General features: G+C 45.6%; 2 protein-coding genes across 3 annotated transcripts; both read left to right on the top strand.

Moving 5' to 3' along the window:
* The first annotated feature begins 317 nt into the window (after positions 1-317).
* On the top strand, positions 318-3,494 carry stk16 (serine/threonine kinase 16). Of its 2 annotated transcripts, XM_047030787.1 has the most exons (8): positions 318-418; positions 837-958; positions 1,184-1,403; positions 1,623-1,756; positions 2,150-2,270; positions 2,506-2,601; positions 2,933-3,054; positions 3,262-3,494. In XM_047030787.1, exons 2-8 carry the CDS (start codon positions 843-845, stop codon positions 3,398-3,400), a joined length of 948 nt encoding a protein of 315 aa, XP_046886743.1. In that variant the 5' UTR covers positions 318-418; positions 837-842; the 3' UTR covers positions 3,401-3,494. The 2 variants fall into 2 exon arrangements, with proteins under 2 accessions (XP_046886743.1, XP_046886742.1); XM_047030786.1 differs by having other exon boundaries at positions 1,184-1,756.
* Positions 3,495-19,476: 15,982 nt separating this feature from the next.
* On the top strand, positions 19,477-23,138 carry mnx2b (motor neuron and pancreas homeobox 2b). The gene is made up of 3 exons (XM_047030361.1): positions 19,477-19,943; positions 21,713-21,873; positions 22,193-23,138. Exons 1-3 carry the CDS (start codon positions 19,502-19,504, stop codon positions 22,589-22,591), a joined length of 1,002 nt encoding a protein of 333 aa, XP_046886317.1. The 5' UTR covers positions 19,477-19,501; the 3' UTR covers positions 22,592-23,138.
* Positions 23,139-24,354: the final 1,216 nt, after the last annotated feature.

Below are 24,354 nucleotides of genomic sequence, written 5' to 3' on the forward strand. Positions count from 1 at the left end.
GGAGGGAATGTGTAGCTGTGTAAGTTGCAGCAAGCGTCTCATTGAAGTCCGCATTCACAAAAAGGGTTGAGACGATTCCTGTAAGAAGACGAGAAAACAATGCTCTATCACCTGAATGTGTAAACTGATGCAGGCAAATTAGAATAAATTATTTACTATAAAGTAGTAGTTGTCATAAAACAGTTACAGTAAACCTATCAAAGACAGCGTAGAAGTAAAACTTTTGAACCATTCGCACCCGAATTGCCATTTTACTTACTCAAACGACCAAATAAACGTTGTGAACGTTGGTGTTCGCTTTTGAAATTGTCAAATGGGCGTGGTCTACGCAACGTCACCATTACGTTTAACATGTACACGGAAGTGAGGCGACAGGAAAACCCAACGAAGACGCATGAGACGCATATAGATAAACCAGGTAATCTCAGCACACTGTAGTAAAATAACATTTTAACATTTATGATTGGAGTAGATGTGTGTACTTGTATCAATCCAAGATGTACGTGCTTGTCTAATTCGCTGCGACATTCTAATACGTGGCGCTAGCGTTACAGCTCAACATAGTGTGGTGCTAGCTCACAACCTATAGTTACACTAATAATAGCTAGCTAATAGTTACACTAATAACATATATGACGTTATCGAAGAGAGCCAGGGAAAAGCCAACCGGTCCGGTTAGCTGCGACGGGGACAGGTAGTTAGCTAATGTTGATGAATGCGACCAACGACCTTTACCCAATCGCAAGCTCACGCGTTGCACCAAAAACATGAACTCGCTTGGCTTAAAGTGCAGTACACAGAAGTACTTTTTATACTTGATTCCCTTTTCCCTTTAGGTGTGTATGTATATGTTGAGACATGTACCAGAGAGGATGGGTCAGGCCCTGTGTATCTGCTCCCGCGGCTCCCTCACCATCGACAACAAGCGATACTACTTCATCCAGAAGCTAGATGAGGGGTAGGAATGTCTGTATTATGTTAAATACTTGTAAAGCTCTGTCTTGGAAGTTGCTTTGGATAAAAGCGTCTGTCAAATGAATACATGTAAAAATAAATACGATGGACGTGGCAGCCAAGTTCATGAGTGAACTGTCTTCCAATGTCAATGTACTTCCTGTATACTGGTTGACACAACCACTCCCACCCCTTAACTCTCACTTTGTACTCCCCACCTCCACCATAGTGGGTTCAGCTATGTGGACCTGGTGGAGGGGGTGCAAGATGGCCACTTCTACGCCCTGAAGCGGATCCTGTGCCACGACCGCGTAGGGTGCCAGGAGGCTCAGACGGAGGTGGACATGCACCGCCTGTTCAACCACCCCAACATCCTGTCTCTCACGGCACACACCTTTGTGGAGCGAGGCGGGAAGAGCGAGGCCTGGCTACTGCTACCGTACATCAGCGTCAGTCGCTTGGATAACACACACACACAAACACACATGCTCTCTCACACACACATGCCTTCACACAAGCACGCACACACAATCATTTTACACACGCTCTCTCACACACACACACACACACTGTCATACACACACACGCACACTCTCTACGTAAAACGGACACAGAGTGGGAAATACATGCTCCATAGATTCCTCACTGTGTGTGTGTGTGTCATGCAGAAAGGTAGCCTGTGGTCTGTGCTGGAGAAGCTGAGAGACAAGGGCAGTGTGATGGCAGAGAGACGGGTCATTCGCATCCTGCAGGGCATCTGTTCGGGCCTCAAGGCCATGCATGACCGAGGCTACGCACACAGGTATGCAGGCCTCTCTCCCCTCACTTCCACTCCTCCCCCACAGCTCTCACGACCACCACAGATGTTGTGGCACTCAAGTAATGTTGATGTTAGGTGAGGTTAGAGAGGTTTGGTGGAACCTTATCAAAGGCGTAGTCTTTGCCCTTTCACCACACACAGAAACATTTACATTACATTTACATTTAGCAGACGCTCTTATCCAGAGCGACTTAAAGTAAGTACAGGGACATTCTCCCCGAGGCAAGTAGGGTGAAGTGCCTTGCCCAAGGACACAAGTCATGTGCACCGGCCGGGAATCGAACAGCCAACCTTCAGATTACTAGCCCATAGCTCTAACCGCTCAGCCACCTGACTCCCTAACATTTGACAAAGTCTTTGGCCTCTGTATACCAGGGACCTGAAGCCCACCAACGTTCTCCTTGAGGAGGAGGACCTCCCCTTGCTGATGGACCTGGGCTCCATGAACCGATCCAGGATAGAGGTCCGCGGGACCAGAGAAGCCATGACTGTTCAGGTGAGACCAATGCCTCCTCTCACGGCAACGCAGCCAGGACCTCGGCAACAGGCCCACCAAGAGGTTGTAAATTATGTTTTTGTTGAGTATTCAAACTGAATTCTACATTGTCTTTCTATTCCCCCCCCCCCACGCACACACGCATATATACACATCTCTTCTTTCTTTCTTAAAAATATTTTTTCTGTCTCCTCGGTCCTGCCCCTCTCCCACCGCGGGCTTCTTGCTTCTGTAGGACTGGGCGGCCCAGAGGTGCACCATCTCCTACAGGGCTCCGGAGCTCTTCAACGTGGACAGCCACTGCGTCATCGACGAGCGCACCGACATCTGGGTGAGCCAGCCTGAAGCATCACGCCTCAACTACGATATGAGTGTGTGTGTGTGTGTATGCTTTATGTATATATACATAATGTGTGTTTAGTACGTTGGGCACATGTTTGCCTATGGAATAACTGGGTAATTGCCAGCTCGTTCTTTGACGTCTGTGTGCAGTGATAACAAAAATGAGGGTGTGTCAAACTAGAACGTGTCATTAATAAAGCCACCTTTTGAGGGCAGAAAGTTCACTGATTATAAATCTACTGCAATAAGAGTGTGTCTTGGGGTAGAGAACTGACTCTCTCTTTCTTTCTTCTCTCCTCACTCTTCCTCCCCTCTCCCAGTCCCTAGGTTGTGTGCTGTATTGTATGATGATGCTAGAGGGACCCTATGATCTGATCTTCCAGAAGGGGGATAGTGTGGCACTGGCCGTCCAGAATCCCATCCACATCCCTCAGTCTTGCAGGTCAGACGACTGGGCAGCTGCTATTTATAATTTCACCAAATGCTAGTCGTAGCATCCCTTTTTGGGATTTCTGTGATTTTACGAATATTCAAAGTAGCACCAAGTTCTCACCAGAGAGCCACACCAGTAGATATCAGTTCCAGGGAGGTTCCAAACTGCGCTCTTTCGTAACACAGAACTTATTAACAAATGTGTTTTGATTTCCAGTTACTCCGAGGGCCTTCAGATGCTGCTGAGCTCCATCATGGTCTCCAACCCCCAGGAGAGACCCGACATCAACTGGGTGCTGGACCAGGTCCATGACCTCCTGGCCCGCAGCGCCACCACCCAGACCAACATGGTCTGACGCTCCACAAGATGCGGCGCTGATGGAGAAAGTGGGCTTTTGACATGGCGGCTGCTTTGTTGCGAGGAAGAAAAAAAAGGGGGGGGGGGGGGGGGAGAAAAAACGAACAGATTGGATCAAGGGTGAATTACCTCCTGATTGCCGATTGGAGGAATGTTTGCGTATGTCGTAGGTGCCTCACGTTTGCCCACTGCTGCACCCCACTTGACCAAGGACAGGACCCGGACCCCTCTGTCCACCTGGTCTGCTGCTGGTTCTTCTATTTATCATCCAGGTACATCAGTTAAGAACACATCGCTCATTTACAACCTGGTGTTTGTGGGCTCTACCTCTGTGTGTGTACCAGATCTCTAGGATTCTGATGGGTTAAAGCAAAACGGTGATGGAACCACTGGCTTGAGAAGCAGAGTGCAGCGTTCTCTGTCTTTGCTCAAATCTGTTCTGTCTGCTTACGTCCCGGAGGCCCTGGTAGCAGGGGTGCCCAGGGCGATGCTTGGACACCTCTTAACCCCCTCCTAGTTTGGACAGCCCTTAAGTTGGAACTAAGCTCCTCTGGGCTCGTCCCTGCTACCTTCCCTACCAAGACGACTCTGTTTTGGGCAGCTCTGGGGTCCGCCCCTGCCCTCAACCCCCGCCCCCCCCCCCGGCCCTCAACCCCCCCCCCCCCCTGCCCACAACCCAAATGCTGCAGTGTAGAACACAGTGAGGCGCGAGCACCCGTCACCAAGCAACGTGCGACGCGTGCGAGGCTCCACCGCTTGCCTGTCAAACGCACGCCGCGGCCAGCTGCTGCTGTGAAAGGAAGGGGTCGTTGGACACACGTCCAACACGTCTGCTCCGAATCGGCTCGCTGTGGGTCGTCATAGAAACTGGTTGCGCGCAGCATGAACGAAGGGAGCGCTCGGGGCCAGCGGTAAGATGTTTGTTGTTTTTGAACATTTAACATGAAAAGGGAAAAACGTCATAGGATTCCTCGGCCCTGTTTGAGAGCCCAGATACGATGGTTAACTTTTGAAGGAGTTTTGTTAACTGTTATTGGGATTGATTGTTGATCAGATGTGCTGTTTGTTTTTGTCAGTTACATGAACATGCCTTTATTATTTATTTTCCCCTGCCCGGTTCAGATTTTAGTTATATGAAGGTAATCTTGATTTGGTGGTATTTTAACGTGTTCTATTGGAAATGGTTGACTGTTGCAAGACTGCAAATGGCTTGTTGAACCTGTCTTTGGTTTGCACTTAAAAATGCGTGTTTGTTAAATGGATCATTAATAAATGTAACATACCACACACTGATCATGTCAAATAGCCCAGAACAGAATGAATCTTCAGGAAGGAAGCTGTTTTTGGCCATTTGAATGACTTGCTTCTAGCACTATTTACCGACTAGTGGTGATGACTGTAAAGACCAGCTTCCTGTCAACATGAAGCTAACTGCGTCACACCACTATATCATGAAACAATTTATTAATAAATACAACATTCCAAGATTCCTGCCATGTTTGAGAATTATTTGTGAGGTTGTTAATGATTTAGGAGGAAGTGTCATATCGGCTTTGTCCAGAAGGTGGCACCAGCAGCTCGGTCCAGGGATTCTTTACTCCCACTCATCCCATCTGTGTGTGTGTGTGTGTGTGTGTGTGTGTGTGTGTGTGTGTGTGTGTGTGTGTGTGTGTGTGTGTGTGTGTGTGTGTATTGTGTGGTCTAGAATATACAAAACAATTATCAGAAACGGTTTAGGTGGATGTATTTACTGCTGCGGGGGTCTTGAGGTTAACTGATATCATACCTCACTCTTTGTCCTAATCAATCTCAGGTGACCCCCAACCTTACCACACACGCCGTGACAATCATAAACAGAACGTACTATACTTAGAAAGGGCAAATCAAACACACACTGGAATGCTTTGTACACACACACACACACAAACAGTGCCATGACAGCCCACCCTCCACGCACACACACACTACAATATAGGGATTCATTAGGCTTTAATTAACGTTTTCTCCAACTACAACCTCCTTCTTCAGGCCCACCCATGTCCCAGACTCCCCTGAGAGCAAATTCATTATGCAGACACTATGTTTATGGGTTTAGCCCTCACTCTAGTCTCTGTCACACACACACACACACAGAGCCCTGTCGTCTCCCCACCTTTATGTTTATCATGAGGCTGTGAGGGGCTGAAATGATGTCATGCTATACAAGCGCAAGGTCACAGCAATGCAGGCTGCCATTTTAACACCTAATTCCCTTGTTTTCCAATTGTCAGTCAGTAAAGGAGATAGGCTATCAGAAGTGTGTGTGTGTGTTGGTGGGGAATGGGTTGGAAGTCTCGGATTTTGCCGTAGCAGTTAATTGATGTGTGTGTTTGCACTTGCTGTAGGTGTATTTCCTTGTGTATGCCAGCTACCGTAGGTAATAACTCGGCTACTCACTGGCTCACACATCATAAACCATTGGTGCGCTTTATTGATTTGGCGGTGAATCAATTAGTGAATTATTTAATTAGCCGTGCATTATGGGTCAGTTTTGAGCTGCTCCCACCCTGCAGTGCTCCCAGGTCTCTCTAAATCATTACCTGCGCGTGTGTGCGCGCATTCATCAGTTTAGTAAGATAAATGACACGCTTTCATAGCAGAAAGCGTGTCATTTCATTTTTTTTTTACGAACACAAAATGAATTTGGTCATCAATGAAATCAGATGACTCCCCTGTACATACCCATGATTAGTTTTAAGACACACACAGATATGTCTTTCAGACGGTGTCCTTTTAAAACAACATTCAGGATTCTGAACCCTCAGATGCAGTCGGGACCCAGAGGGTCCGCATGCCACAACAGGAGAAAAAAAAACCTCAAACATTACATTCGCCCCGTTGAGTGGTTGAGTTATGATAGCCACTTATCACCGAGGAGTTTATTTTTTTTATTTTTTTTCAAAGAGCTGCTCTTTGCCGGCTCATTAATTCCGGGGGACTGTTTGGGTTAAAATGCATAATGAGTTCATTAAAGGGGATTGGCGTAATCAAGAAAGGTATTGCCTTAATTACTGGCAGAATGCCAACCCTTTCTCCGTGAAACCTGGCAACCTACCCTGTCCGCTACGAACGCTAATTTAATTAAGTATACAAAATGCTACGCGGTAACGTCGCCCTCGGGGGGCAATTACGGTGCTGGAGATTGAAAGATCTCCACCGGGGGTATTTTACTGACTGGCAGGAGATTGCCTATGTCAGTTAGCTGATTGCATTGATTATATTGATTTGTAACAGCTTTTCGGGTAATTTCATCTGCAAAGGTGAGAGCAACACGTTGGCACGCGGACTTTTTTATTTATCTTTTCTTTATTTAGGCTCTTGGCTGGTGTGCAAAGTGATTAGAGGAGAGTGGGGCCCAACAATAAGTCTCTTTTGGGGAGGGGAGGTGGAGGTGGGGGAAGCGGGGGGTTCGTAGGATCGATAGTTTTTTATTTGTCACAGGGTCAGCGCAGGTTGGGTGTTATTGATGCTTTTAAAGGCATCACAACTCTTTTACCGGCGGCACGTAATGTGCTGATCTAGGCAGGAAAGTGGCATAAACAGGCAAAGAGGGCGAACGTCCGCGCGCGAACACACACAAGCACACAGGGAGGGAGTAAAGCAACGTGCATTTTTTTTTGCATGTCTCATCGGAGCTTCCTGATAGACTAGTGCCCTGTCTCTTTCTGTGACACCACACCAATCACGTTTTGTGTGATTTCAGTCACATAACATCCATGCTAAACCTATAGTTAAAGTTCTGTGTACTAGACATTGTCATAGCAGGGAAGAAAATGCTCTGAAGTTTAGGTGTCCCACATTACCCATGTCCCAGATTACCCGAATTCACCCTACGTGGTAGTTTCTGTTTATGATCATTCAGAAGGGTTGTGCAGTTTAGGTCTTTTGGGGGGGGGGGGGGGGGGGGGGGGGGGACCTACAGTTTGTGGCACCTTGGAGCTCAGTTCCCCACTCAAATTTGCTTATGCGAGCAGTTGTGATCAACCTAGCAGAATCTTTAGATCACAGCCGCTTTCTAGGAGTTTCACGTGACGCGTTAAATAACACCATCCTCGGATCACGAGACGATCTAGGTTCTCAAGACGGCAGTACACCACTGTCCCACTCCCAGGGGACAGAGCGCCGTTTTCTAATTGGTGGATGAGCAGACCATTAACGCAGATTAGGAAAACAAGATGACGAGATAATCCAGCATTGCCGCAGTCGTTAGGGGAGACAGAGGAGGGAGAGCCAATTAGCTGATTAAACAGCGGCGCTGGGGGCAGCAGGCAAGGGGCGGGGCCTGGTGATTGATGGACGAAGGGGCGGGAGGGGGAGTGTTTGCGTAGCTTGTCAGGGAGTTGTCGTTGAATGAGTGAAATGTCTTCATCAATTTGGAGCTATTACCATGTCAAAGGGAGAAGATGGTGCTTAGGCAAAGAGGGGAGGGCGGGGCAGAGGAGGGGGTGTCGGAGGGGGGTGGGGGGGGTGTCCATCTGTGCTGCTCAGGCTGTTAGGCAGGTGCTCTGTCTGACACACACTTGTACGCACACACCTGCAAAAAAACAAAAAACAATTACCTGTGCCAAAGCAGAAGGTTTTGGCTACTGTCAAAACAAGCTTTTATAGCGGCTGCAGATGCTTGCAAGTCACTCACGAACAACACCGGTGATGCATGTGCCTATACGCTTCCAACCACATACCTTAACACACACACACACCACACAAACACCACATACACACACCACACACACACACCACACCCTGGCCCCGCCCGAGCAGGCTGGTTTACCGTAAGGCTGTTTAATTTTCCTGAAATAGGGCTGTGACAGCTGTGTCATGCTGATGAGATGGTGCGGGGGGGAAGAGTGGCAGGCTGTCAGCCTAGACTCATCTGTCTCCCCTCCTCATACTGCTGACCAGCTTCTCCTTCTCACAGCCTGTCATCACTTCAGCACAGCTGGCACCGTCCACTCCGGCCCTGGTTAGCACAGGTATGACAGGTACCTGTGTGTGCGTGTGTGTGTGTGTGTGTGTGTGTGAGAGAGTATTACAGAATGTGTTGGTCTGTATTTCCATACTTTTAAAGTTTTATGTCTGAAACATCGCAATTTCCCTATTTGTAAGTGCAAGTGTGTGTGTGTGTATGTGTTTGTTTTACTGGATTATCTCGACAGGATGTGTTTTACATGTGTGCATTCGTATTACAAACATGTAAACTATCCATTTGCGTGTCCTTAACGCGTGTGTGTGTGTGCGCGAGATTGACGCTGCAGAGGACTGAGGTAATAACAGAGAGCTGTTTTTTATTTCACCTCTATTGATTGTTATGGGTCCGCATATCACCTGACCTGGCTCAATTATGCCTATTGGATAGTGCAGTGACACTATAAGGCTGCTGGGACAGTAAAAAGCTAAGGAAAGAGAGTATGGAGGGGACGGGTGGGTAGAGAGACTTGGGGGGGGGGATATCAGAGAGAGCACAGGTGTGTGTTTGAGAGAGAGGGGGTGGGGGGATGAGAAGATGTGGTAGATGAGAGAAAAAATGTTGGAGAAAAACATCACTCTGGACATATTACTTAGAGTGAAGCGGGATGGGCATTGAAATGTTAGTGATGTAATTTCCACCTGTCAATCACATTTCGCTGCGATAAATGTGTAGCCATTACATAAATGAGATGTTGACGTGTGGCTCTCTGCATGCATAAATATATATATAGTGTTCACACACACACATACACTCAAATACACAAAGACAGCATAGTGACATTTAGATATACAGAGAGGAAAACGAGTTCCAAACGTATTATTGGAACATGAGTTATGGAGTACAGTTGAGTTTTTCCCGTAAAAACTGCACAACATCTGTGAGAGGCTGGACTTTTGAGAACAGGTTTGGAGACGCGTCGCCCAGAGGCCTCCTTCCAGAAGCCTCCTTCCTCTGCGCTGTCACTCAGATGGATCGTCCATGGACTCCAGGCTGTTAAAGCCGCCTTTGAACCCGGAGATCCCCCCCGACTATCCCGACACTGTGGCACGGCACCAAGGCAAACACTCTCAGAAGGCACCGTCGACTGGAACAAGGCCTGCATTCATGACGGGCGTTAGCCGGTGGAGGGGAGGAAACGTACGCCACAGTCAAAGTCAGCTTTGAGATACTCCATCACTCACAGGGAAAAACCTGGGCCAGGAGAGGTTAACTTCTTGGCAAATACTCTGAAGTTCTTGGAGAGGGTAAAGAACACCATCACATTTCAATTAGGCCGGACGCTTGGCCCAAAGTCAATAAGATTAGTTTATGTTTGCTTTTTGAACATGAATCGCTGTCAGGTGAGTGTGGTTAGTTGGGTTGAGCTTTTCCGAGGTCAGAAGGATTCCTTTTCTTCTAGATTAATTTGAGGTGTTACTGTTCTGTTGGTCAAAGTATACATGTAGATGAAGTACTCTTCACTGTTCATTTTTATCATGTTTTGAACTTTAGATTGTGTGATTGTGAAATTTCTATCACTAATAAATGACAATGGGAAACATAAAAGACATCATGTCGAATTCAAATCTGTCTTTCTTTTTCTCTTTCTTTTTCTCTTTCTTTTTCTCTTTCTTTCTTTCTTTCTCTTTTCTTCCCTCCTCCCTCCGAGATGTAAACAGACCCCTAAGGAGAAGGTAATGGCTCTGAGATCCATCGCACCCCTCAGCCTCCCTCTCACCTTGTCGTATGGGCCGACAGAGCAGAAGTGGGGGATCCAGGAGAGGGGGGACTCTCGGCCTCCCGGGCCCAGGGAGGGGCTGCATCTGTGGGGGGGGGTTTAATTAGAGCAAGTGGCTGCCTCTCAGCCTGGTCCCCTGCTTCACATTACAACCTGCTGCCAGGGGTTAACTGGCCTGATAAATGGGATCTACCGGGGGAAAAAACACACACACAAATGCACCGCCTGTTTGCTGCCTCCCTGCTTTCTTCACTGCCCCCCCCACCACACACACACACACACACACACATGAATACAAATAACATGCCTGTCCACTTAAGAATCACAAAAGCAGTCACACACACGTTTCAAAACGTTAACACTAACAGAGCCATCTTCATTTTAGTCACATATTCACTCATGCGGGGAATCCTACTATGTAGCTGTGTGGTCAACACAGGACCACACATGCAAACACACACACTTCACAATTTACCTGGTCCACTAGGGTCATCCTGTAACACTGTAATTGAAAGAGATCCTAACGAGTGCTCGTTAAGTCTCTGATTGGTCAGAGGTGTTAACGAGCTAGGCCCAGTGCTGTGACATCTGGTGACTGAATGTAAAATTGAAACTAGCATCTCCATTAGCTTGGAGTGGCTACATCTGCCAGCAGCCCCCCCTCTCTCTTTCTCTCTCTCTCTCTCTCTCTCTCTCTCTCTCTCTCTCTCTCTCTCTCTCTCTCTCTCTCTCTCTCACACACACACACACACACACACGCAGACTTTTGCCTCCAGACATGTAGAGGTGTCCATTATGGAGTCTCTGGCTTTGATGTTGTATTGCTATAGTATAAGGGCTGAGAGGTTAAGGTCTTTGTTTTGGCCATGATGAGTTAATATTATGTGTGTGTGTGAGAGTGACAGAGAGAGAGAGGGGGGGGGGGGGGTAGATAGAAAGAAAAAGAGACTGTTTTTCAAAGGCCGAATGATGATGCAAAACATCTCCTGCTCTAGTGACCTTCACCAAGATGACTCCTGTGTGTGTGTGTGTGTGTCTTTATGAGTGTCTTTATGTGTGTGTTTGTGTGCAGACGGGTGACATGCCACTTGTGCCTTAGTTTCTTCATAAATCTTCGGTCCTAATCAAAGCGGAGGACCGGACCATTAATAACCCTCTGTGGTCGCCCTGAAGACAGAGTACAATGCGCCTAATGGAACAATTTATTTCCATAATGCTGCATTGTCACCGCAGCCACGCAGCCGGTCACACTGCAAGGGTGGAAGAGGGTGGGGGAAGAGGGTGGGGGAGGGGAATAGAGAACGAAAACTGTGTGAGATGCTACATTTAGAAAGAATGCGAAGAAGAGAGTAAGACAAGTAAAGTGACGGAAGGAATGAAAGGACACGTAAGAGTAAGGGAGAAAGGGAGAGAGGGCGAGAAAACCGTTAGCGGGGGCGGAGGGAGTAGTAGAGTTCTAATTAACGAATGAAGTTTGGTGTCGGGGGGCGTTGTGAACCAAGACGACGCGATGAATCAGCCTCCGACAGCAGCAGCCTTTCAGCTTGTCACCACCTCTGACAGAACGTCCAATTATCGGACTGCTAATTCTTCGGTTAGCTCACTCCCGGTCAGTCCTGCCCTGGCACCGCTGGACCAACAAAATATTCCCCGTGTCAGATTTGTAACAGAACACCCGGTCGCTGTCTATAAAGGAGGTGACAAATATAGTTGCACATAACTTTGAAACTCATTGGATTGTCCTGATAGGTCAAGGTATATGGGAAGAACGTCACCTGATGCGTTTTACCTCGACACCTTCCACACACTCAAACACACACAGAACACACATAGCCCACTGACTATGTGCGGCTACTTGTCTTGTTGCACTTTAGGGGAAAACTCTGATTAGACAGGCCATGACAGGGGCGGGATGAAGGATCCAAGCCAATTAGGCAACAGGACTGAGAATGATGAGCTCACTGACCTTTCACCTTCCGAACAGGTTCTCCTGGCGCGGGGAGGGAGAGGACGATGTAGGATGAACAGAGGGGGGGGGTGTCAGGATCTCCAGGGGGCGAAGTATCCCAAGTGACCTTGTGTCAGCATGTCAACACGTCTATATGGTGACACTTTAATCAATCCAAGACCACCAGGAAAATCGCCAAGCCCCTGATATACTTCTCACAGTTTCATAGATCAGCAAAACGTAATGGTGCTCAATTCGTTTATTGACAAACCAATGGATTATTCTTTAGATTTTTCCCTGCTATTACTTTTATTTTGGATATCCAATGAGATCAAGGAAGTTTGGTCATAATAGCCTATCAGTTTGATAAACAGACTGGTCACTCTGAAGTGAAAAACGGACTGGTAAAGAAGATGTATGGTTAAGTCCCATTGAGACAAGGGTCCTCTTGACCCTAAATTCTCTGGAACAATGAATTCTCTATTCATTGTTTGTCTATAATCAGGAATGTAGGATGTTGTACTGGGCAATACATTTAAATTACTCAGTGACTTCAAAAGTAATCCAAACTACAGCAAACACTTTGTTTGCCAGCTTTTCTAGATTAAGGCTGACTGAACAGATGCCCATGACTGGCCCTCTCAACTCCTTAGACAAGGCTGTGTGGGTGGGTGTGTCTGTGTCTGTGTGTCTGTGTGTGTGTCGTGCTTCTGTTTCGGGTTTCAGGACATTAAAACCAAGGTCCAGCCCACACACGCTTCACCAGTTGCTTTTGTTGTGTCGTGGGGTCTCAGCCGTCACCCCTGGTGTCGTTCGAGGGTCACGTCCACGCCCTCTTCCTTGTATTTGGCTGTCCTCCCGCCCTCATCTTTAGACTGCAACAATGGAAGAAAGAAGCCACTCAGCGGCGTATTCATTGTCCCCTGGGAGGGTTCGTTCTGTCAGATTGTTGCTCGTACTTGTGTGTTTGTGTGTGTATGTGTGTGTGTGGCTGTTTAACCTCAAGACAACCAGCTGTCTTAGGGTCCCTCAGTAGTGATCGTTGTAGACATATACGTTACTAGTAGTATCTGTCTTTTTGCTCACAATCTCAGTCTCTCTCTCTCTCTCTCTCTCTCTCTCTCTCTCTCTCTCTCTCTCTCTCTGTCTCTGTCTCATTACTCCCTAGGTAACCTTTGGTTACTGTTAAGAGGTAAATTGGGCAATAAGAGCGTTAACTATGTGTTAATGACCACAAGCGATTTCCTCAGCGGTCATACATGAATGGCTGCCATGACAGCTCCACTATCATAGGCAATAACCTCCACCTCGAGAGCGGCAATTAGCGGCAATATGAAATGTCACACGAGAGATTAAGATACGGCAGGACTCGAGGATGGAGAGAAAAACAGACCGATGAGAGGGACAGAGAGACAGGCGTGGAAGTGCATGTGGGTGTGTGTATGTGTTTGCTTGTGTGTGTTGTACACCTATGTGTGTGTGTGTGTGTGTTTGAAAAAGAACACAGCCACACCTGCATGCACACTTTCTGTGAGAGCGAAAAAGAGAGAGGGATGGGAACAAGCGGAGATCTTCAAAGAGCTTGATGGCCCTCTGTCTCCTGGTTAAGTGGTTAGATAATGCAGCCAGTAGAGAGCTGGGGAGATAGCAAGGTGAAAGTAATGATGCCTTGTTGTGTCTGATAAGCCTTGATAAGCCTCGATTATGACTGTGCTGGCTGCCTGGGCAGGGCACAATGGGGCCCTTGTACCAGGGACAGTAAAACAGTGGGCTGTTAGCTGGAACGGACCCATTAAAAGGCTCTGAAAGAAACAAACTTCAAACACCGTCGCTGCCTGTGTTGTAAGGGAGCCTTTGTCACACATGCCAGGGGGAGACCAGGGGAGACAAAGGTGTTGCGTGGGAGGCGCAGGTAGGAGGGGTGGGAGGGGTACGGGGGGGGGGGGGGGGGGGGGGAGAAGGAACGGCACACAAGAGGTTTGGAATTCCTCTCTATCTATATAGAGATTAGACGACGATTGAACTATATGACCAGCTAGGTGTTATTTTGTGTCTTTTGGTGGATAATGGGTGGCAGGTGTTATGTTGCAGGGTGCCTGCAGGCTAGACAGTGTGCAGGCACACTCGGCACACGGCCCCACAAACGTGTTCTCGGAAACCGTACGTTTCTCCTGTCTCCGTCATGTGATTGCCAAGCCTTCGTTTGCAGCCTGGTTTTGTTTAGTTGCTGTGACGACCGAACAGTTTATTTCTAGAATACTTACTAAACACCATCCAGTCATATTGGCTGTCCTGCTCACAGTTGAAAAGGATTCTCTCAAAATAGAGTCAGAAAAAGAGAGTTTCAATACCCTGGAGGCTATGTGGCACACTACAAGGCTCAATATTAGTTAATAACTGACAGGGGAAAGAGAGAGAGAAAGAGAAGGAAAGAGAAAGAGAGAAACTCTAATAAATTACCTTTATCTCCTTAATGAGACAACATTAATTAGGGTCTCAAGGTCCGTTGTAGATCAGGGTGATTTATCTAGCGACTCTAACAGTGTGGGAATTAGACTAATTACCTGATAGACGGAGAGCTGATTCTCACTTCATAAAAAGGCCATTGTGCACCCAAACCATTTATCAACGCTTCGATGGCAAGGAGATGCCAGGCTGAGGGGTGGCGAGGACAGAGGGAACTTGTCTAGAAATATCTCTCTCATTTGCACACGCACACACACACACACACACACACACACACACACACACACACATACACACACACACACACATACACACACACACATACACACACACACACATACACACACACACACACACAAACTACCAGGGTGTTGATGGGACTACACTGCACTGGTGTATAACTTTTATTGAAGGTTTCAGGTAAAGAACCTGTTGAAGTATTTGAGGAAGTGCTCCAGTTCCAGGATTCTCAGATTTGTGTCAAGTGTGGTTTGGTTTCTATGGAGCTATTGAACCAGTGCCAGCCTTTACAAACACTGTACGATTGATCGCTTTACCTAAGGTGTTAAGGCCTTTGCCACACAAACACTCACACACTCATACACACAAAAATTCACAAACACACATACTCACTCACACAAACACTCTCACACACACAACTACAACCCAGCTAAACCCTCTGTAGGTGAGGTAACTTGTACCATGTCTGAAATGTTATCATAGAGTCTCAAATTCAGGACATCGAAAAAAACATAACAAACATGAACATTTGCATACACAAAATTAATGTGAGTTTGTTGTTTTTAAATTTACATCTGCATTTACATTTATTCATTTAACAGACACTTTTGTCCAAAGTGACTGCCAAGAGAGAGCTTTACAAAAGTGCATAGGTCAATGATCATAAACGACGAGATAGCCCCAAAAACATTGCAGGCAGCTGAAACATGAAGCATACATTGTGAAAAGCAAAGAATTGCCAACGGGAAGAAACATTTCCGTTATATCTCGTCAATTCAAATCTTCAGATGAATTAGAACAAAAAAAGAAGAAAAAAATGGATTTTAGCAGTTTTCTGTCGTGAATGCTCCTGAATGTTTCTGCAGGGCAGACGTCTTATCAGCAGGTTGAACAAACCTTTGGAGGAGCAGTGACCTAGTGGGAGTCTATAAAGTTGTTGACAGCCCCAGTGCTTAACATCGGGAGAATGCGTGGCTTGTGAACTCACCCAGACTTATATGGCAGGCCTCATCAGTCCAGAGCTGTGGTAATGATTGAAAAATATGCCCATAATGACTGATAAGTTCTTTAATGTTCTGTAAACTCCCGCCTGCTGATAAAGTTTACTGGGGGAGAATTAATTGATAAACTTTGACTTTGTAGTTGCAAATGCAGGGGTGCAATGAGCCATGTCTAGTCAAACTATCAAAGAGGTAGATGTGTGTAAGACCGTATGTGTCGTGTGCGATGTGTGCAAAAACACCTGCTTGTGTGAGAGAACTGTGTGAGTGTGTGAAAGAGAGGTAGAGCGAGACCAGACAGAAAGTGAGCGGGAGGGAGTGAAAGCAAAGGATCGAAAACAGTTCAGTATAGGGGAGAAACCTTTGGTGGACAACTGAAGTCTGGTTCTGGTGGTCTGATCCCTGATCAGCTACGTTTACATAAAAGTAAAGGCTGTGCCAAACACAAAGGGCAAAGGTAATCTGGTATCAGGTTCCTCACACATACACATGTATTTACTCACTCACACACACACACACACACACATACTGCAAACACACACGGACACACTCTGTCTTTTTGATTAACATCCTCCAAGCACCCACTATCCAATCCTGCTCCCGTGGAATTCTGTTAACCAATTCCACACCTGTCAATAACCCTCAAGGTCACACCTACCAGTCAACCTGCAACACGCACACACACACACACACACACGCACACACACACACACACACATACAGATATATCTGTTACTGAGAATGGGTTTAAGGCCATCTCTTCAGTGATTGAGAGTCCTATGAAAAGGAAACAAAACTCAAACATGAGATGAACGAAATCTGATCTATGGAATCAGTCACGTGTTCAAAACCGATGTGTTTACTATTCATTTTCTGGTCACGAACATGCATGCAATCAAATTACGTTGGCGGGCCTAGTGCAATATCGTTAGATTTGACAATATCACAGTAAAAAAAAGGAATTAGGCCACACATTGTAATTTGATCCCAAATTAAAATTTCTCTGGGGAGTGGTACATTCACATTCAAAGCATACAAAACTTAAACTGCGGCAGAGGCCTGGAAATCAGTATAAGGCCCCTCGTGTTTATGGATGAGAGTATGGCGCGCGCCGCACACCTATACCTTTTCTATAAGTGCTTAAACCAGGGGACCTGACACCGGGGGCAGCAGCACCATTTCGAGCATTGATTCAATTTAATTTGTGCACCTCTGTCACTGGGTGTGGATGACGGATTTACCCGCGGCCGCGGCTATTTAAATTACTTTTAAATCATAAAAGCAAGGAAACGACGCGCGAGGGGAAGAGGTTGGGAGGAATAGGCAAAAAGCACTCGGCATTGCGAGCTGATTTCCCTGGAGCAAATTAGCTCTATATCAGAACGGGCGACAGGCGGTAATCTGCGTGATAGGGAGCGGGGTGAGGGGAGGGAAAAGAGGGCCGGGCACCGTGCGTGTCATCGTTCCAATCTTCTCGGGGTCAGACCCAACAACAATAACCACACACAGTCTGCCGCGAGCCGCGTCGTGAAAGCATCCTCAATTTAAGCGCTGTATTCATCTCCTCGGACGTAATTTCACTTCTTGAGATAATTTAGAGCTCTTTGGATTAGGCTGTTTATCTCTCGACTTTCATAGGCCAACATTTGCAATACAACATTCGAGTCACATTGTGTAAGGCTACAGATTTGTTCGGCTTAATATGAACATTACTTTTGTTAATATAGACCAACCTATTATATTCTCAAATATGCACAACGATTTAGTTAGGCCTGCACATCACGCCACATTTGTCTATTTAAAATGAAAAGTCATTGTTTTTATTTTTAACTAAAATACTGGCAAATTCTGAACATCATAATGAAGCAACATCATACCAGAACAACTGGAAGTTGCAGTTTCTGTTATTTAATGTCGTCATATTGGCAAGGACTTTGATAATTAAATAAATTCAATGTAGACTAAATGTTGTTATTTATGTGTTTTATAGTTATTTCGCTTGCTGTTTCTTTTATTCAACACGTAAGGTATGCTACATAATCGTACTGCTACAGACGCAAGAGGGTTTTCTTATCCCCAAGACGCATGTCGTATTTGTTCGTTTATCTCTTTGGGGACCACCTGGGCATTTGTTAGTACAATCACCTGCACTTGTTCCCCTCCAAGTATTTGCGGAGACAATGCTAGCTAGCTGTATTGCAGTTGTTAAATTTGTGACACACAATAGGTGGATCACGAGAACGTGCCCCCTCTTCACCCAGGTGAACTGCAACACAACAATGCAGGTGTCACGTAAAGTTCAGGAGGAGTCTGTAACTAGCAAAATACTGTACAATACATAGGCAGGTGTTGCCCATCAAAAATGCTTTGTTGTCCAATTTACTATGCTTTGAGTTCTGTAAAATAGACTAGGCTATTATAGGCTACTATAAGGGGTAGACCTAAATCAATTTCAAAATAGGCCTATACCCCAATAGTTCTGCTTTCAAACCTAGCAGGAAAATCGAAAATGTTTTCCTTCAATGTTAATTTCATCAGACATTTTCTTTTAAAACAAAAGAAAATAGTTTTTTGTCTATGCGATGCTAAGTCACTTAATCACTTTTACGGTTTATGTGTTATACTTGCTCGTAAAATTTAATTACATTACTATAGCCTTGGACTGACAATAAGTAAGTTGTTAATATTCTACTAACTAAAATATAAATCTCATGTCATTAGGGTAATCCTTTCATGGATGGATTCGATACGATCACCTAGGCCTACTATATTTCAAATTCAAACTGATACTAATAGCATACCTCAGGCCAACACATTAGATAGCCTTAGCCTATAGTCAAATTTGAGATACGTTTATTCGTTTGCAAATCTAACTCAATCGTGTTTATTATAATTTGTGAAAAGTAGAAAATTATAACCGTACGTTACATATTTTATAATGTAAAAGTAAAAATGACAAACAAGTTGTAACTGCATTGATTCTTTGGATTTTAATTCAAACAATAGGGTACATATTAAACCTTTCTGCCGCCACGTTTATAAAAGCCAGCGTTTGAATGACAGGAGCTGGACAGAGGTTAAGATATGCCTTGCGCGTGCTGGTGCGCTGTGAGTGCATGAGGAGCGGAGAACGAGCGAGTAATTAGTTAATTAGAAAACTGTAGACTACAGTGAACCATCAGAGCACCTGCGCGAGCCAATCACGTCTCGAACAGAACTATAGGGGTGGGGAATCGACGGGTGAAGGAGTGAAGCATCACTTTAAGCCGCTATTAAACAGGAAAGACTCGAGGACCGTAGGCTATCATCCATATCTATTGACATTACACGAGAACATGTGCGGGTAAGGACAAACGCTAAGCCTTGAAAACCACATAAAACTTTGCTCACTTAAGCATTGAAATTCAATCTTCTACCTGAACATTTTTGTTTTGTCTAAATGTAAAATTGAAATCGCTGTGATCAGACCTGAACTGTTACAAGAGCTGCATGTAATGCCATGTGCGTAAAGAAAATTATGCACAATTGTTTTTCATCATTCGGGTCAGGATAGAGGTATTCTGGCATCCGCATAGTGAGACTATATACAGGACTATACGAGACGGAAACATAGATTGAAGTTGGATGAACTATCTATGCGCACTGAGGAACTGCACAAATACGCGTTGGCAGGTCTGAGTTTTGAGCAGCTGACGGCAATATTCCTCGGGAGAGCCGCAATGGAGAAGTCCAAGAACTTCCGAATCGATGCTCTGCTTGCCGATGAGACTCGCCGAGGGAACCGTGACCACTCCCCGGGTCTCAGTGATAGCCCCACGGGCAGCCCCGTGTCGTGCCGGCGCGCGGACACCCCATCCCCTCGCGGGACGCCAGGGGTCATGCAACTTCAAACCGGAATAATACCTAAACCGGGACTGTTGAATCTCCCGCATCCAGGACTCGCCTCGTTACCTCATGGGGCAATTCCGGGCATGTATCCTGCCCCTATGTACCCAATATCGGCTTTAGGTGGCCAGCATCCGGCCTTTGCATACTCCGGGTTCACCCAACTCACTCAGCCGTATCCAGATCACCTAAAGGCGGCCGCCATGGCGGGGTCTCTCCCCTTGGAACATTGGATTCGCGCCGGGATAATGATGCCACGCCTTCCTGACTACAGTTGTAAGTAGGCAATACCTGCATGCACACCTGTCTTTAGGCTACAGCCTACAACAATCTGTTAAGGCTATAAGCCTTTGAGACGGCATACTTCTGTTTTGGTTAACATATTTGGCAAAAGCAGGCAGACGGGAAACGTAGGCCTATGCTGCAATAGATGTTTTAGAAATAAGTGTGGTAGTATCACCAACGAATTAATTTGTGGACAGAACCTGGTGTTTATTGGCAGGGAAAAGATTGTTTGATGACCGAACAACCACTTCCAAAGCGCCCAACCGCCAAGGTGTTGTAAACTCACTTATTGTTCCTCATTGCATATCCAAAGGTGAGGGAAAGCAAATAAAGCCACACATATACGCACAGACACACACATATACAACTACACTCAAACACACACATATACACGTACACTCAAACACACACTCAAACACACACATATATACATACACTCAAACACACACAGGCATAACCCAGTAGAAGTATATTGTCAGTTCATTTGTCAACGGACAAACCTGACGTTTGTCAACATTATAATAATAAAATTATAATAAAACAAAAATCTGCAAGTAAAATATGTTGAAAATACGGCTGTTATATGATAATTATATGTAGCCTAATTTCCAGAACCCCACCAGAGAAGGTGGAATGCCAGGCCTCAGAAAGCAACAACAAATAAAATATCAAAACCATGAATTATAACAATAATAATCTAATAATTGCGGCACAACAACATTATAATAACAGGTAAAAATAAATTATGATAATAGTAATAACAATAATACCAGCTCTTGTCAATTCCATACTTGCAAGTTGTCTTAGCATATGACACCCATTTACAGTTTGACAGCCTATAAGGCTATAGGACCTATAGCTTGATGATCTGCCAATATGATCTATGCGGCTAATAGATATGGCCTACCATCCATATTTGGGCTAATGTTTGTGTTTAGATATCAGTATTCAAGCATTTTTTTTGCATGCCTAAATTCAAGGTTTTGGAGTTTATTTTATATTTTAATTTAGTAGCCTAAATTACAAATGTTTCAAAAATGATCAGTCAAGTCCCCACTCAGTATTCTTTGAATACATCGCCTTTATGTCTAACTTACAGTCGATTTACTGCTAATATCATCGTTTTTTATTTTGGGCCTGTATTTATTTCACTATAAATGTCAGCTGGATAAAAATTGTCTTTGTGTGTGGAGGAAACTATAAACAGACAGCTAAAACATTCTGTAGTTCATCAATAAAATCCAAAAAGCGTTCATCGAATTTTCATTAAGTTAATGGTGTGCTTGCGCTTTTTATGGCCCTTGCGCCCTGCTTTTGCCTTGTTCCCTAGTCAACAATAAACTGGAGTAAAGCTATTACAGTTAATGATGGCCGGAGAGTGCAGGCATATGTGTGTGTGTTCCATCCCACAAAATTATATTGGGTTTCTTGTGTCCTTGATATTACATAAATAAGGCCGTTGTGATTCTCGAGGAGGACCCAAGTTAGGAGCTTGAATTTACAAGAATACACCCATTTCAATATTGTCTGAGAGACTATTTAATTTTTTACCTTGTTTCCAAATTATGAAAGTGCCTCACTCTCATTTTCCAAGGTTTTGTTGAGGGGAAGTGCATCTATCCTTGCTTCTTAGAAAAGTAACAAGAATTAATTTCAAGTTTTCCTCCTTTTGGAATGGATGACCACAATGATTGATTTCTTTCTCTTACTTTCCCTCCCTCCCTCCCTCCCTCCCTCCCTCCCTCCCTCCCTCCCTCCAGCGATGCCCCAGTCTGGCCTGTTGGGCAAGTGTCGTAGACCCCGTACGGCCTTCACAAGCCAGCAGTTGCTGGAGCTGGAGAACCAGTTCAAACTCAACAAGTACTTGTCCAGACCCAAGCGCTTCGAGGTGGCCACCTCCCTGATGTTGACCGAAACACAGGTGAGAGAGAGTGTGTGTCATTAGTGTGTGTACAAGTATGCCTGTACAAGTATGATTGTACAAACATTCCTGTACAAGTATGCCCATGCTCTTTTTACAGTGTGTTTTAGAGTAGGTGTATTGAGGTTTAAAACGTTTGTGGATACATAAGGGGGGTGTGTGTGTACATAGTTGCGGTGTGGGAATGCATTTAGGATGCGTGTGCGTGCGCATGTGCAATAGTGCGTGTGCGGGTCTACATCTGACAGTGGTGTGTGTGACTGTTTTGTCGTCATACCGACAGTACTGACAGGTGTGTCTTGGGCCCGCCCCTTCACAGGTAAAGATCTGGTTCCAGAACCGGAGGATGAAATGGAAGCGTAGCCGAAAGGCCAAGGAGCAGGCGTCTTCCTCGGGGCAGTCAGACACCGAACTCCTGCGCACGGGAAAAACAGCCGACAAGTCGTCGCTCGGCAACCGGGCTGTCAATCAAGACGACGGAGGGGAGGAGCTGGACCTAGAGGAAGGGGAGGAGGAGGAAGAGGAGGAAGAGGAGGAACTCGGATCCCAACGTGGCTTCCCTGTTGCCGTGGGTAACGGGGTGGGATTGCCGCGTTCAGCCTCGGACTTCCTGCAGCGCACGGCGATGGCTGAGCTCGGTTACAACCCCCACAGCCCCTTCACCGACGACGAGCTGGAAAATGTGGGTGGGGACAGGAAGATAGGGGCGGGGTTATGAACAAACAACCACGCCCACAAGAAGTGCAGGTTGACCCCATCAGGTGTTTTTCGGTGTGTGCTTAAAGACTTTGGGCCAGTAGACAAAGTGTTAAAGTGTGTTTTGTGTACCATGACGCAGTGTCATGTTTTCTGCGTCTCGGAGGTGTGTTTATAAAGTTGGACGATGTTGGAGTGAAATGTGCTCACCTCACTTCAAACGGAGCCGAAACCTAGACACACACACACACACACAAGCTGTGGCTGAATAAAATAAAATAGGTATATTTCTGTGGCATGCCAAATGTTTTTTTTTGTGTTTTTTTTTACATAAACTTGTCAGACCATAGAGGTAGCCAGTCTACCATGCTCTGTTGAAGAGATTACCCTGAGAAATAGGTACTTACAATGTGGCAAAGCACACTGGTTGTCTGTGCCGTTATTTCACCAACGTCCATCTTCTCTTAGCCCCGCCCCCTGGCATGCTGATTGACAGCAGTGCCGCCTCCCCCAAGCTCAGCGGCTGAATGATGGGTGGCGAGTGAGTTATGTTCAGGATCGAAGGACTGTTGCAGACCACTGTGGAATCAATAGCTTTTCACATACTGCTACTTCCCAGGAGAGAAGACATTGATACTGTACGTTAATACAAAGACAATGTTTAAAAAAAAACACTTTGCTACACTGTCATTTTGTCAAGAGTTAAATTGGCAACCAAGAACAGTGGTTTTCATGAAAACTCTCTTACTTGTGCAATTGAACACTGTTGTCGTTTTTTTGTTGATATTGATGTGTACCGGTTCATTGTTGTTAGCTAACCACGTGTAAATGTATCTAATTTATTTGAAATGAGAAGTTGATGAAGAAAGGGAGAAGTTAATCGTATTTATCTGAAACTGGTATCTATGTTCTTGTCAGCGTCAAATAAAGATCAACAATGAAAATTGTAAGGTTTGAGAACAGTGTCTAGGCCACAGTCTGTCTCCACAGCTAATAAATCCACAGTTTAGTGCATTAAGAGTACTCACACAACTCACACAAGTGTGTCACAAACAAAGCTTAATAAAAAGCTGACCATCCCGTTAGAAAGTCAGGTGTGTCCTCCTTCTAGCAAAAGCAGGGTTTGGGAAGGGCACAGGGAGGAGATGGAGATATGAGAGCAGAGAGGTCCAACTGGCCTATAAATCCTTGTCAGATCGACATATCGGCCAAATTTTCACTTTCAATCTCACTTAATGGAAAATTTCCCAAGCACTCTGCGTTACTTTCTACGACTTCCATCCCTTGTAATCTTCCGTGTTACCGCCACCTTGTCGACGTCTGTGATAAAAGTCCGCGGAAAGACAATGGACAGCGCCTTCTAAACCCCAAAGCTTCCTATGATTTATGGTCTGGGGGCTCTCAGATATGAATTACTCAGCCTGGTTTACTGATAGTCAAATAATTAAGTTAATGAAGGGAGGGTAAAGTAATCAGGGTCCAATGCTGATGTCACCAGGGCCCATTTTAATTATTCGCCGGAGGAAGGAGAAGATGAGTGCGTGTGACCGAAACGGGGGTGTTTTATTGGGCATCCATGTTAGGGCGGTGATTAAATACTGGAATCGGAGGACACACACAGTATAACTCCTCGTTGTCCTCTCGGCCCGGCCCACAACACTGCGTTTATACAGTGATTAAATGTATTTTTAACTGGCCGGGCAGACGCTGGCTTGTCTCGTGAAACAACGTAGCCCACTCCACTGGGGCTGAAAGAAGCTTTAAGAACTGATCTAGCGTCAGTTT

This window comes from Hypomesus transpacificus, chromosome 12 (genome assembly GCF_021917145.1).
Source record: "Hypomesus transpacificus isolate Combined female chromosome 12, fHypTra1, whole genome shotgun sequence".
In the NCBI taxonomy this organism is placed as follows: Eukaryota; Metazoa; Chordata; class Actinopteri; order Osmeriformes; family Osmeridae; genus Hypomesus; species Hypomesus transpacificus.

Excerpts from the sequence above, each read along its gene's own strand:
- stk16 (XM_047030786.1), top strand. The coding sequence starts at position 843 with ATGTATATGTTGAGACATGTACCAGAGAGGATGGGTCAGGCCCTGTGT. Across the intron at positions 2,271-2,505 it reads GAGAAGCCATGACTGTTCAG|GACTGGGCGGCCCAGAGGTG; the intron begins GTGAGACCAATG and ends TTGCTTCTGTAG. Across the intron at positions 2,602-2,932 it reads ACGAGCGCACCGACATCTGG|TCCCTAGGTTGTGTGCTGTA; the intron begins GTGAGCCAGCCT and ends CCCCTCTCCCAG.
- mnx2b (XM_047030361.1), top strand. The coding sequence starts at position 19,502 with ATGGAGAAGTCCAAGAACTTCCGAATCGATGCTCTGCTTGCCGATGAG. Across the intron at positions 19,944-21,712 it reads ACGCCTTCCTGACTACAGTT|CGATGCCCCAGTCTGGCCTG; the intron begins GTAAGTAGGCAA and ends CCCTCCCTCCAG. Across the intron at positions 21,874-22,192 it reads TGATGTTGACCGAAACACAG|GTAAAGATCTGGTTCCAGAA; the intron begins GTGAGAGAGAGT and ends GCCCCTTCACAG.